The sequence below is a fragment of the Lemur catta genome, chromosome 11 (genome assembly GCF_020740605.2).
Source record: "Lemur catta isolate mLemCat1 chromosome 11, mLemCat1.pri, whole genome shotgun sequence".
Classification (NCBI taxonomy): Eukaryota; Metazoa; Chordata; class Mammalia; order Primates; family Lemuridae; genus Lemur; species Lemur catta.
In genome coordinates this window covers 78,102,089-78,116,485 of record NC_059138.1, presented here as the reverse complement: position 1 = coordinate 78,116,485, position 14,397 = coordinate 78,102,089, and the positions used below count along the sequence as shown (strand labels likewise).

General features: G+C 47.8%; 1 protein-coding gene across 2 annotated transcripts in view; it reads right to left on the bottom strand.

The window, feature by feature from the left end:
• Nucleotides 1–930: 930 nt before the first annotated feature.
• FKBP9 (FKBP prolyl isomerase 9) overlaps nucleotides 931–14,397 on the bottom strand; it is a 40,924-nt gene continuing 27,457 nt past the window's right edge. Inside the window, exons 7-10 of one of the 2 annotated variants that reach the window (XM_045564580.1) lie at nucleotides 10,009–10,195; nucleotides 6,439–6,584; nucleotides 4,004–4,167; nucleotides 931–1,661 (exon numbers count right to left, since the gene is read on the bottom strand). In XM_045564580.1, coding sequence (XP_045420536.1) covers nucleotides 1,485–1,661; nucleotides 4,004–4,167; nucleotides 6,439–6,584; nucleotides 10,009–10,195 — 674 coding nt within the window. In that variant the 3' untranslated portion in view covers nucleotides 931–1,484. Of the gene's footprint in view, nucleotides 1,662–2,445; nucleotides 2,718–4,003; nucleotides 4,168–6,438; nucleotides 6,585–10,008; nucleotides 10,196–14,397 lie in introns of those variants that run through there. The other variant, XM_045564579.1, reaches the window with a different exon arrangement.

Here is a 14,397-nt window from a genome sequence, read left to right as displayed (position 1 = left end):
AAATAGGCTGTAGACTGCCCAGCGAGGCCGGTCCCTAAGCTATCTATCTAATCAGCACAACGCAGGGTGGAACAGTAGAGAGCGCTCTACGGGCAAGAGAGATGGGGACGAGGAAGAGCTGAGCAGACGGCCTCACGCGGCAAAGGCAGAATCGAATTCTCGATTCACGGCCCAAGACACCTTTGGTTTGGCCCACGGTTTTCTTCTGTCCTGGAGGCTCTTTTTAACCTCCAAGTCACCCAGTGCCAATGGGAGGACCACAGCAGGACGGGGTGTGATGAACTGGAAGAGCACAGCACGTGGGTATGTGGGGGTGTGTGGGGATGTGGGTGTGTGTGTGTGTGTATGTGGGGGTATGTGTATGTGGGTGTGTGTATGTGGGGGTGTGGGGGTGTGTGGGGGGAGGTGGGTGTATGTGGGTGTGTGGGTGTGTATGTGGGGGGGTGTGTATGTGGCTGTGGGGGGGTGTGGGGAGGTGTGTGTATGTGGGTGTGTATGTGTGTGTGTGGGGTGTGTGTGTATGTGGGTGTGTGTATGTGGGGGGGTGTGTATATGTGGGTGTGTGTGTGTATGTGGGTGTGTGTGTATGTGGGGGGGTGTGTATGTGGGGGTGTGTGTATGTGGGGGGGTGTGTATGTGGGAGTGTGTATGTGGGGGGGTGTGTGTATGTGGGGGTGTGTGTGTATGTGGGTGTGTGTGTATGTGGGGGGTGGATGTGTATGTGGGTGTGGGGGTGTATATGTGGGTGTGTGTGGGTATGTGAGTGTGTGGTGGGGGTGTGGGGCAGTGTGTGTGTATATGTGGGTGTGTGTATATGGGTGTGTATGTGTGGGGGGTGTGGGTGTGTATGTGTGTGTGTATGTGGGTGTGTGGGGGGTGTGGGGGTGTGTGTGTGTGTATGTGTGTGTGTGGGTGTGTGGGGGGGTGTGTGTATGTGGGTGTGTGTGTGGGTGTATATGTGGGGGGGTGTGTATGTGGGTGCATGTGTGCAGGAGGAGGAGGTAGGGCTGTCACCAGAGCTGGGACCCTGCTGGTACATGCTCTTTGCCTCTCCTGCCGGTCTGGAGAACATTTTTAAAACACCAGCAAATTAAAAAAAATGTAACCCTCTTTGTGTAGACACCCTGGACACTTTTTCTTTTCCCTCCAAGATGGTTCTAACTTCTGTGTAACCCTATATTCCTTTAATAACAAAATTTCCCAGAAGGCTCACAAATAATGTTGGCAGTGCAGCCTTTTCAGTCCTGACGCATCCCATGCTAAGGCACTCTGCACGGATTTTGTTTACTATCCCTGGCAGTCAGGCTAAGATTCTCATCATGCGTAGCCACCCACCCCGATGTACGCACCAGGTACTATGTGACCCACCTACTACTTGCTAATGATGCACCTTCCGAGAGACCCTTGCACCCTCACTGCATGTTCTGCCACGACGGGTGGCGTGGTGTCACGTATTCCCTGGCACCAACTGGCTCATGCCAGGTTTAGAGTTCATCATGTTTGGCTTCCTGGTCTTTGAGTTTAAATTCCTCAGCCGTGACCTTCCCGTCTCCATTCCGGTCTTGGTTGGTGTACATATTCTTCACGATCATTTCAGCATCAAAACCAGGAGCGAGTTTCCCTTTGCCAGATGCCACCTGGGCATGAATGTACTCTGAGAACTGGACAGAAAGGGGACAGGACAGACCATGAGATATGGTACCTGAGAACGCCAGGCCTAGGTCAGAAACACAGCAGTCCGAGAGCGATGGGGCTGGAATTTGAGTCTGAGCTCCCAAAATAGCCAAATCCTGGCAGCTATACAACTTACAACCTGGGTTTTTTTCCTCTAGATGCAGATGAAAAACTCCTGGACTACATGACTCCAAGAGCCCTCAGGATCCAGGTGGCCAAAACACAGCAGCCATCAGAGCTATCCCTTCTTCCCACTTGGTTCCCCACCAAAGACTTACCGCCGCCCCCGACAGCATACCCTCTGACAATGCTGCTGCACAGACGCATTCACTCATACAATAAAAATGTCCTGAATGTCTACCAGGTGCTGAGCACCGTTCTAGACCCTTGAAATACATCAATATACAAACAAAAAAATATCCTGCCCTTGTAATGCTTGCATTCAAATGGACAGACTGACAATTAGACATGAACATAATAAACAAGTAAATTACATATTAAGTTACAAAGTGAAATGCTCTGGGAAAAATGAAAACGTAGAGCTCATTCAGGAAAGAACAGGTTGAACTATGAAATTCGGTGGTCGGGATACAACCTCGGTGAGAAGGGGAGCCCTGTGCAAAGGCCTGAAGAACGTCAGGGGACGAGCGGAGCCGTTATCTGGGCCAAGCGTCTCCCGTGCAGAGAAGACGGCACGGGCTGTTGCCAAGGCCAAGGCGGATGCCCGCCCTGCGGGTCACAGAGCAGCTGGGGGTTGTGGCTGGCGGGGGGGGGGGGGGGGGGGTACAGCGTAGCCGGCGGGGAGGTTACGGCGGGCAGGTGGTGGAGGGCCACTGAGACAGGGAACTCTGCAGGGCTGAGAAGGGGCTGTGACGGGGCTTGTGTGTGAGAACGGCCACTCTGGCTGCCACAGTGACACGATCCAGGATAGAGCCACCAGGCACTGGGCTAAGATGCTTTGGGGTGCAGGTGGCGAGAGGCGGAAGATTCTGCACGTGCGCTCGAGGTAGAGCGAGAATGATGGACTGAAGGATCACCGTGGCCTACGACAGAAAGAGAGGAGCGGAGATCTCTGAGTGCTCTCGCCTGAGCCAGTGCGAGGACAGTGTTGCCACTGACTGCCATGGGCAAGGCTTTGGGTGAGGCAGGTTCGGGGTCGGGGGGCACGGATATCAGGGGTTCGATAAATGAAGACGTCAAGAAGGTAGTTGAATGTGTGAGTGTGAAGTGGAGAGAGAAGAGAGGACTGGAGCTACAGATCTGGACGTCCTCGGGGTATGGACCAGATGACACCACCAAGGAAACGACATAAAGGTAGGGAAGAGACCAAAGTCCAGCACTTAGCCCAGAGCACGCCGACAGGAAGGGATCTCGGAGAAGAGGCCTGAGAAGGAGCCACCAGTGAGACAGGACACCAGGAAAGGGTGTGCCCTGGGAGAGGGCAAAGCAGCATCCTCGGGAGCCGGCCGTGTGGGGACGAGAGGAGCGTGAGGACTGACCGCTGGGTTCAGCAGCACGGAAGGCTCTGGTCGCCTCAGCAAGAGCAGGTTCAGAGCATAGAGGGACAAAGCCGGGCGGGAGTGGGTTTAAAAGAGAATGGAGGAGAGGAACTGGAAGCAGGGAGGACAGACAATTCTGAAATTTTGCTGCAAACGGAACAAAGAAATAAAAGAAATGAGAAGACACATCAAGAGAAGGGAAAATAACACCATGTTTTCTATATGGGAATAACAGCTTCTAGTGTGAAAGATCCGGAAGTCGGGAAATACTGACGACGCAGGAGAGAGGGGGAAGAAGGCTGGAGCCTGAGCAAGGGGAGCTGGATGTGGAACGGGTGGGGAGCTGGGGTTCCCCAGGGCTGGACGGGACAGATGAGCTTTTGCCCAGCTCCAGGAAGGGGCCTGTGGTCCTGGCTCAAATCACTGGGTGGCTGTGTGACCTTGGGCAAGTCACTTACCTTCTCTGTACACAGTTTCCTCTTCTAAAAAACAGAGATGATTACATGGCTGTTGTGAGGGCTGAACCGGAGAACACATGTGAAAACACTTAGCACCACACAGGCACGGGGCGAGCACCCAGGAACCGAGAACTACCTCAGATCTGTGTGCCCACCACCTCCCAGCGGCTCGGCTTCTTCAGAGAACAAGTGAGCTTCAATTTCGAGGGTGTGTGTAAAGTGCCTGGCACATGAGTGTGCTGGTCATCATCACCACGAGAAATCCGGTGCCACTGTCCTCACTCTGAGAGGCCTCACTTTCAGAACCGGCGCCCTGGCCCCACAGGATTCCCTGAGCACTGTCCCTCCCACTTTTCTGCAAAGGCCAGTTACCTCTTCGAGGAGGACTTCTCCGTTGCCATCCTTGTCAATTTCATCAAAGAGGTTGGGTGACACCTCGCCATTCCAGATGAACATGTACCCCTCCGGCAGGCCAGCCACCAGCTCCAGCAGCTCGATGTCGAACACCAGCACAGCACTGCCAGGCACTTCTCCATCTACCCAAGTGACAGGGGAGGGAGGCAGTGTGAGCCGCAGGCAGCACGGTCAAGCCCATCAACCATCGCCTGCCCTCCCACGCCTGACTCCTTTCTTACCAAGGCAAGAAAGCGCAGCAGAGGCTAGCTGCTTTTCCAGCTGCAGGCAGGGACCCCTTAATGAGTCATGAAATCAGTTTAGAGGATGGTGACCAGCATTTTTTTTAAATTAAGGAATACAATATAATAGATCAGAATACACTGCACATAGAAAGGACAGTAATTGTTTCATGAAACATGAGTTTCCATTTTATACATAAAACTAAATGTAAGACTGGGTTTGATGACTCACACCTGTAATCATAACACTCTGGGAGGCCAAGGCAGGAGGATCACCTGAGCAACATCAAGACCTCATCTCTACAAAAAATAGAAAAATTAGCCAGGCATGGTGGTGCGTGCCTATAGTCCCAGCTACTCAGGAGGCTGAGGCAGGAGGATCGCCTGAGCCCAGGAGTTAGAGGTTACAGTGAGCTGTGATGACGCCACTTGTATGTTTATATACAATACAGATTGGGAGATAAAATGTGTTTCTTACTGTGTGTCTTGGTAAAAAAAGTTTGAAAGCCACTTGTAGAGACTACAATGGTAGAACTGTTAAATAAATCTAATAGTGGAACTTTAAGAATCATAGTATGGGCCAGGCATGGTGGCTCACGCCTATAATCCTAACACTCTGGGAGGCCAAGGGGGGAAGGATCGCTCGAGGTCAGGAGTTCAATACCAGCCTGAGCAAGAGCAAGACCCCATCTCTACTAAAAATAGAAAGAAATTAGCTGGACAACTAAAAATAGAAAAAAAATTAGCTGGGCATGGTGGCACGTGCCTGTAGTCCCAGCTACCTGGGAGGCTGAGGCAGGAGGATCATCTGAGCCCAGGAGTTTGAGGTTGCTGTAGGCTAGGGTGATGCCACAGCACTCTAGCCCCGGCAACAAATGAGACTGTCTCAAAAAAAGAAAAAAAAAAAAAGATAAGAAAAAAGAATCACAGTATGCCCATAAATCATAATCCAAGAGATGACTATAAAGATAAATTCAAGAACAGTATATATAGTATGGACTCAAAAGAAGTTATATGAGTATGGAATATATAAATGTCATATATATTATTCAGAAGTATTATATATGGCTGGGCGCGGTGGCTCACGGCTGTAATCCTAGCACTCTGGGAGGCCGAGGCGGGTGGATCACTCGAGGTCAGGAGTTCGAGACCAGCCTGAGCGAGACCCTGTCTCTACTAAAAATAGAAATAAATTATCTGGACAACTAAAAATATATATAGAAAAAATTAGCCGGGCATGGTGGCGCATGCCTGTAGTCCCAGCTATTCAGGAGGCTGAGGCAGTAGGATCGCTTAAGCCCAGGAGTTTGAGGTTGCTGTGAGCTAGGCTGACGCCATGGCACTCACTCTAGCCCAGGCAACAAAGTGAGATTCTGTCTCAAAAAAAAAAAAAAAAAGTATTATATATTATCTAGATTATAATTTATATATAATGTTACATAATTATTTATAATATATAACATAGGAAAAGTCTTAAAGAATATACAACATATTTTTTAAAGGGTTTCTTCTGGGATTGGTGGGAAAAACAGATGTACTTTTACAATTATGTAAAAAGTTGTGAAAAAAAACAAAATCAATCCAAAGTGGCTATTGTTTCTACAGGTTAGCCCTTTCCACCCAGGTATCAGCAGTGTAGGAACACTGAAAAGAAGGGGTTCCTGAACCCTCCACATGGAGGACACATTCTGGATGAAATCATGCGGTAAAACATAACCACCGTGAGGATTAGGTAAAGCCAGCATTTCCAGAACTTGGAAGTAATCTCTTCCAGAAGGAAACTGTCCTGGACAGCTTACAGGCTCGGGAGAAGTGAGAAGCAACAGCCTATAGAATTCCACTTGTCCCAGGAAACAGTTCTGGAAGGACGTGCTCAGCCCAACCCCAGAGAAATCTGGAAAGCTCCCCCAGGGACAAGTCCCACACATGGGCTGGAGATCCGAGGTTATTTCACTGAAACCTGTTTTCTCTCAAGAGGGTAAGGGGACATCAACGTGCCTCACTGAATTCACAGGGGTCTTTAAGCAAAAATGCTAAATACTTTAGAAAACATAGACTCTTTGGGTTTTAAATGGAGGCAGCATATTGTGGCTCCAACTACGGCAGCCCAAAAAGCACAAAATTCAGGTGGTGACTGTGCCCAAACACCCTTGCATACTGTCGCTTACTCACCCACGCCAGCCTCCCCGTAGCCCAGGTGGGGTGGGATGATCACTGTCCGCTTCTCTCCGACGCACATCTCTCTGAGACCCATGTCCATTCCCAACACGACTTGTCCAGATCCCAAAACAATATTATAAGTTTTGCCTAAATTCCACCTGAGAATGAAACAGAAGAGCCCTGGGTTAGGTCATCAACCCGCCGGCACTAGAGCATGTTCCCATGAGAACACATCGCTTCTAGGGTATTTCCACAGAAGACACATAACCCCTATCAATAATGAAGAAACACCAGACAGACAGAAATTGAGGCACATTCTGCAAAATAACTGGCCTGACATCTTCAAAGGTGTCAAGGTCATGAAAATTAAGAGAAGACTGAGGAACTGCTCCAGAGCGGAGGAGCATACTGGAATGGATCGTTTTGCGAAAGAGGACCGACCATAGGGGAATATTTGGTAAAACTAAAGTGGGGTCTGAGGATTAAAAGGTAGTAACGTATCAGTGTTAATTTTCTGATTTTAATAGATGTAATGAGTTACGTAGGAGAATGTTCGTGTTTGCAGAAAATACACACTCAAGTATTTGGGGTGATGGACATGTCTTAGGCCACGGGACATCACTGTGGCAACCTACTTTCCAGTGGCCCAAGGGGGAAAAAGGTTCTTTGTACTACTCTTGCAACTTTTCTTTAAGTTTTAGTTGATGTTCTAATCAGGCATTTTTATGACAATTTTTTGTTATATATAATGTAGTTAAGACCCTGGGTTTTGGATTCAGCAAGACCTGAGTTTGAATCCTGGTTCTGCCACTTAATTTGAGCCTGGGAAATGCAATCTCTCAGTTATTTTATCTGTAAAATGGAGATAATCATGTAGCTATCTCACAGGGAGGTTCTAAATGGCAAGTAATACAGTATGTCTGGCACAGTGGAGAGCAAGGATAAAGGGCTCAATAAATGGATGGCCTTGAGGGTGTCAAGTGCATGCGTGTGTAATCGTCTATGACTCTAATTAATGACCCTGACGCCCATGGACCCTGGGGAAAACTCTATCACTTCAGTCTGAAAATGAAACTACTTCAAATGCTGTGGCATTCCTACCACTTCCTAAAGGCAAACAGTGCGCGTGTTCTTCAGTGCCAAGGGAGAAAAGCCCCCTCATATCCCTCAACCCGTGGCCAGGTGGTGACCACATGGATAGGACGGCCCCTTTGAGTCACATCCCCCTCTCAGGCTTCCCAGCCTCCCTGGGCCAGCAAACCAAAACTGGGTTTCTGTTTTCCTACCTGGGAGGAAACCGAAACAAAACCAACCCCCGCACGGCACGCCCTGTCCCCAGCCCTGCAGGAGGGAGCCACCCTTGCCCGCAGCACGAGGACCTCACACTGCCTTGTCCAGGCACCCACCACCCTGGACCTCCCCTGGGACTACTCCCATTCCAAAGTCTTACGGAACATTCCAGAACTCAGTTATCAAGTAATGAATGTTTGTTCTTCCTCCCCAAGGCCAGTGAGATGCACACACACACACACACACACACACACACACGGATGAAGAAAATCCTCCAAGCAAACCATTTGTTTTCATGTATCATCGCTGAAAATGCCACTAATTCTTTTTTCTCAGGTCCTTTTATTTTTATTTCAGTTTATTGATAGCTTTGTTGGCCAGTTTTTCTCTGTAACACTCTCCTTATTCCACCCGTGGGCGTCCTGCGTCCTGTCTGCCCTCTGCCCGCCCCTCTCCCCTCTGAGCACAGGCTGAGTTGGGACCGGGTAGGCAGCTGCCCGCCACACTTCCGTTATTCCATTATCCTGAAACTTATACTAGGAAGATGCCAGAGGGATCCCACTGCTGCTCTGCTGTGCGGATCTACGCGTAACACAAAGACTCTCAGGACACAAAATGGAGTTTCTGACAAGAAGAAGGAGCCCTGCCTCGCGTGGCTCCTGAGTGCTCCATCAGAATGTCACGAATCCGCCAAACACACTCAGAAGGCAGGAAGACTGAGTCTCCCGCCCCACGGGAGAAGCAGGAACTCCTCTGTTCGTGTCCCACCCCTATTTCCCCTTTCCTCGGCCTTGGGAGCACCAGGCAGGAATATGAAGGTCAGCAAGACAGTGACAGCAGCCACAGACCTTGCTGCCCCGTTGCACGTGCGTGAGCTCACTTGACCTGCAAGGCTCCTTCCTGGCTGCCCTGCTGCCCGCGTGCTCCCGCGAGCCAGTGGCTGGGATTTCTTTGCCAGGTTTGTCGTCAGGCAGGTCCCTGTCAATCTGGGCCCCGGCAGCTATGTACATATTTCACTGATTCTGAAATGCATTTTTTTTTCACATTTTAACCCTCTGTAATTAGGAGACGTTTTATGATTGACAGCATGTCATTATTTTTTGCCAGCATTTTTACTTTCTTAGAGATACATGACATAACGTTTCTAATGATCAATATCTTTTAGATTTCATGAAAGACATTAAACACATTAGCATACAGGATCTCCTAGCCCCGGAGGGAATGCTCTTAATAGTATGTCCCTAGGGCTCTCTCTACAGCTAGACACACTGTCACCCGAAGCTAGAAGGCAGAGGGACAAGTGGCAGGGAGAGAAGGTCCTGCATACCAAAATGCAGCAGCACATATTTGCTTACATGAAGCCTTTATTTCTCCCCAAGACCAAACGTAGGAGACTAACCCAGGCTCAGTACAAAAATGGATATATAAAGAAATGCTGAAAATATTTCTTTCCCAAAGAAGAGAATATTGTACTAACTTACAGATATATCTGAAGATTTAGATACACACAAAGCAAAGCTCCTTTTACATACCTGATGCTAGCTTATACAACTGATTCCTATTTAATACATTCTCAGATCTATCTCAATCAATTAACATTGATAAAACGCTCCCTTTGTGCTATGCTCTGGGCAAGGTGCAGGGAATAAAAATATGAATAGACACGTTGGGTGTCCCAAGGTAGTCAGACCAGCAACAGAGATAGAAACAAAAATAACTAAATGACAAGTAATACATAAAGTGTTCTGAGACTACAGAAGCAGTAGTAGTTGATTCTTCCTAGGAATTAAGGAAAGATTTTGAGAAAAGGGAGAATACTTAAGCCAGAGCAGAAGTTAGCCAGAAAAAAGGGAGCAAGCAGTGCACAACCTGTACCACCGCACATGGCAGCCACCGCACATGGCAGCCCTGGAAGGCAGAAGATGGGCCCCAGCAGAAGAGACTGGTGGGGCAGAATGGAGCTGACAAAAAGAGTTCTATGTGCCAGACTCTGGAGTTTGGCTTTTATCTGTGAGTCAGTTTTTAAAGACATCAGTTATATGATGAGATCTGCTTTTCAGAAAGACAATTTTGCGGGGTAAGAAACAGCCAAGAGCAAGGTGAAACTCTTAGAATAGGAAACTTCGAGAATAATGCACCTGAGCATCAGGGTGAGGCAGGCTTGAGCTATGCAGTGGGGAAGGCACAGGGACCAAAGCTCGCAGCCAACATCTAATGAAAAGAGAAGGAGAATGGCAGGAACATGACTGTCACCCTCCAGGCTCACCCCCACACCGTTCCGGCTGCCCTTACGTGGAGTCCAGCAGGGTCCCATCGAGAAGGGAGGCGTTGTAGTGATACTTGAGGTAGTCCCCCTTCTTGCTCAGCACTGAGCAGTCGGGGGGCTTGTAGTGGGAGGTGATGCTGATGGAGTCTGCCGGATTGTGGAAGTCGATCACGTGGATGTCAAACACCAGCACGGCCGAGCCGGGGATGTTCCCTAATGAACAGACACATGGAATTAATGAATGAACCCTCTAAGCTGCAGCACATGCGCCTCCTCAGTATCACCAGGTGTGTCCTCACAGCCCTCCAAGTGAGAAATACAGGCACCCAGTATGAACTCCTAGGCGACTGAAGCTAAATGGGCCATGAGAAGTAACCTAATCTTCACTTTACGGATGGAGAAACTGAGGCACGGATATGCCCAAGGTCTTACGCCGGTTATGAGCACAGTTTGGACTACAATTCAACACTATGGGCTATTGCACCATGGAATCATCGAGCCCAAAAGATGAGTGACTAAGCTGATCACAGATGAGCAAACTCGAGCCTAGCCAAATTAAGGTTTGCCCCTCACCCACAGGAAGTGGAAGGCGGGATGAGAAAATCAGTGGCAGAGTGAGAATCACCCAGTGTCCTACCACTGCTCAAGAACATAAAACTAACACGAACTTCACAGAGGAGAAGACCCTCAACAAAACTGACCCCTTATGACAGTACACCTAACAGTCATGACATGCTGTTACAACACGTCCTATTTGTTCTACGTAAAATTATTAATAAATTTTTCTTTTCCATGATCTCCATTTTTGAAAACAGTATCTCTCATCTGAATAATGTTTTACAATTTACAAAAGTGTTTCTCACATACATTTTCTCATGAAATCCCTGTAGCAAACTTATGGGGTGAGTATTACCATCAACCCAGGAATTTAGTGACAGCCTCACAGGTGGTGGGGGACATCTTAAACACATGCTAAGTTCTGAAACACATCCCCTAGGTCATTTCAGAAAAGTTCAAATGTAAAAAATTTTTAAATCATGTTAGAGTCAAAGATATGTAGAGTATTATCATTAGCATTTTACCTAGAAGAAAACCAACTCAGACCTGATACAACTCAAGAAAACAACACAGCTGTAGGCAGATCAGACAGCGACAGGACACCAACAGCCCCTCCCACCTCCCATCCTCACCAGGGAGGTGACACAGACCAGGTACTTTCCTGTGTCTCTCAACCAACAAGAGAGGTTGGTCTCTCTCCTCTCTCTCTTTTCTTTTTTTTTTTTGAGACAGAGTCTCGCTCAGTCACCTGGGCTAGAGTGCCGTGGCGTCAGCCTAGCTCACAGCAACCTCAAACTCCTGGGCTCAAGCAATCCTCTTGCCGAGTAGCTGGGACTACAGGCATGCACCACCACACCCAGCTAATTTTTATTATTTTTAGTACAGACAGGGTCTCGCTCTTGCTCAGGCTGATCTCAAACTCCTGAGTTCAAGCGATCCTCCCACCTCGACCTCCCAGAATGCTAGGATTGCAGGTGTGAGCCACCACACCTGGCCCCCATCTCTCTTAATGTGTGTTTATTAAGTACCAGGCATTCTACTAAGTGCTTTATATGTATTATTTAATTCTCATTAAAATCCTATATTCCCAATTTACAGGTGAGGAAACTAAGATACAAAACTTGGGGCTTGTCCAAAGTTAAAGGTAATAATTAGAGAATCTTGTGCTTTATAGCAGAACACAGGTGCCTGGCAGTCACTCGGGACGGGGAGCTGCTGCTGTGAGTGGAATGTGGTGCGGGTCCTTCCCCCAGGAGCCAGGAAGTGAGACAACCGCCAGCCAGAAGGCTGCTCTGAGCCAGGGCCAAGGGCAGCTCCATGTGGGAAACTAACACACATGATGGGGTGAGTGGCTGCAGAGCCAGATCAGTGCCTTCTCAACCTTGGTAACCCACTAAAGTCACCTGGGATGAACTTGAAAACAGTATGCTAAGTGGAAGCAGACGGACACAAAAGGCCACATCCTGTGGGACTCCACTGGTATGGAATGTCCAGAAGAGGCCAATGCACAGAGACAGGAAAGAGATTACTCATTGCCAGTCGGGGCGCTGGGGGCTGGGGGAGAGAGGGCACTGACAGTGACTGCTAATGGGTAAGCAGTTACCTTTTTTTTTTTTTTTTTTTTGAGACAGAGTCTCACTTTGTTGCCGTGGCTAGAGTGAGTGCCGTGGCATCAGTCTAGCTCACAGCAACCTCAGACTCCTGGGCTTAAGCGATCCTACTGCCTCAGCCTCCCGAGTAGCTGGGACTACAAGCATGCGCCACCATGCCCGGCTAATTTTTTCTATATATATATTTTTAGTTGTCCAGATAATTTTTATTTCTATTTTTAGTAGAGACGGGGTCTCGCTCAGGCTGGTCTCGAACTCCTGACCGCGAGCGATCCACCCGCCTTGGCCTCCCAGAGGGCTAGGATTACAGGCGTGAGCCACCGCGCCCGGCCAAGCAGTTACTTTTTGAAGTGATGAAAATGTCTGGAATTAGATAGTGGTAATGGTTGCACTACCTTATTAATATATTATACTAAAACAACTAAATTGTAAACTTTAAAATGATTAATGTTATAGTGTATGAATTATATCTCAATAAAAAAATAAATTTAAACATCTCTCTCCTAGATATATACCCAAAAGAACTGAAAGTGGAAATTTGAACACCCATGTACATAGCAGCATTATTCACAACAGGCAAAAAGTGGAAACAACCCAAGCGTTCGTCGCCAGATGAACTCATAAACAAAATGCAGTATATACATACAATGGAATATTCATTCAGCCATAAAAAGGAAATTTATTAGCCAATAAAAGGAATGAAATTTCGATATATGCTAAATACGGATGGACCTTGAAAACATTATGCTAAGTAAAATACACCAAACACAGAAGGGCAGATAATACATGACTCCACTTACATGAAGTCCCTAGAATGGGCAAATTCATAGAGACAGACAGTGGAGTGGCGGCTGCCAGAGGCTGACAGGAGGGGGAAGGGGAGTTACTGTGTAACAGTTTATGTTGGGGATGATGAAAGAGTTTTCCGGATAGACGGGAGGTGATAGTTACACAACACTGTGAATCTGTTTAATGCCAATGAAGTGTACACTTAAAATGTTTAAAATGGTAAAGATGTTATGTATATTTCACTACAATAAAAAAAAATCACTCAATGTAATTTACCACATTCACAGAATAAAAAAGAAAATCATATGATCATCTCAAAAAAAAAACACCTAGGAGCATTAAAAATAATGTTCATGCCTGAGCCCCACTCTGAGTTTCAGAAGTAGCTTATCTAGAGCAGCGGTCTTGGACTTAGCTGGGTATCAGAATGTCCTGGGGAACTTGGTAAAAGTACAAACGGCCCGGCCTTCTCCCACTCACACCTGGGTTCTGTGAGCTTTAAGCATCCCAGGTGACTCTAGTCTGTGATATGCACCAAACTTTGAGAACCCTCAGATTAGACTGAAGCCAGGCATTTAAAAAAAGTTTTCCACACATTTAGGAATAACATTAATCGGGTGTCGGGCAGATGTGGGGGGAGGGGATGGGTGTATACATACATAATGAGTGCGATGTGCACCGTCCAGAGGATGGACACGCTTGAAGCTCTGATTCTGGGGGGACGGGGGGCAAGGGCAATATACATAACCTAAACTTTTGTACCCCCATAATATGCTGAAATAAATAAATAAATAAATTAGTTTTCCAGGGATTTCTCACAGGCAACCAAGTTTAAGGAACACTATGTTCCGTGGTCTTTAAGTGAGCACGTGACCTTTCTTTCTCCTATCCAGGTGGGCAGACACCACATTCGGTCAGTGCAAATATAATCGCCCTTCCAAGGTGCACTGGGTACAGAGCCTTCTCCAGGGCCAAAAGGATTACACCTGGAACCACTCACATCCTGGGATCTGACATCAGCTTGTCAAGCATTCTCCTGACAACGAAGCCTGAGGATTCTAGGCACGAGCATTCCAAGCGGTGGAGAGGTCGATTCACACCCAGTCTATTCAGCATCAGGGGTGTAAGTCAGCTCCCACAAAGTTAACGTGAGTCAGTCTACCAGGTGCCTGATTTCCTCAGACGAGGCACAAACACACGTCTATTGAGGGCATCAACAAGACATAAGCTCTGTGTGGGAAGAAGTTTTGTCTTTTTCTCTGCTGAATCCCTAGCACCTAGAGCAGGGTCTGGTCATGAAGATACTCAATGAATCTTTCCTGGATGAGCAGATAGAGTTTCTGGGCCTACAAAAACAGAGACCCCACCTGCCTTGGGGACTTGAGCTCCACCCGTCTATCTTTCTCTGACTTCCACAAGGCTGTCGTCTACAAAGTAAGTGTAGAAATGGGTGCTGGC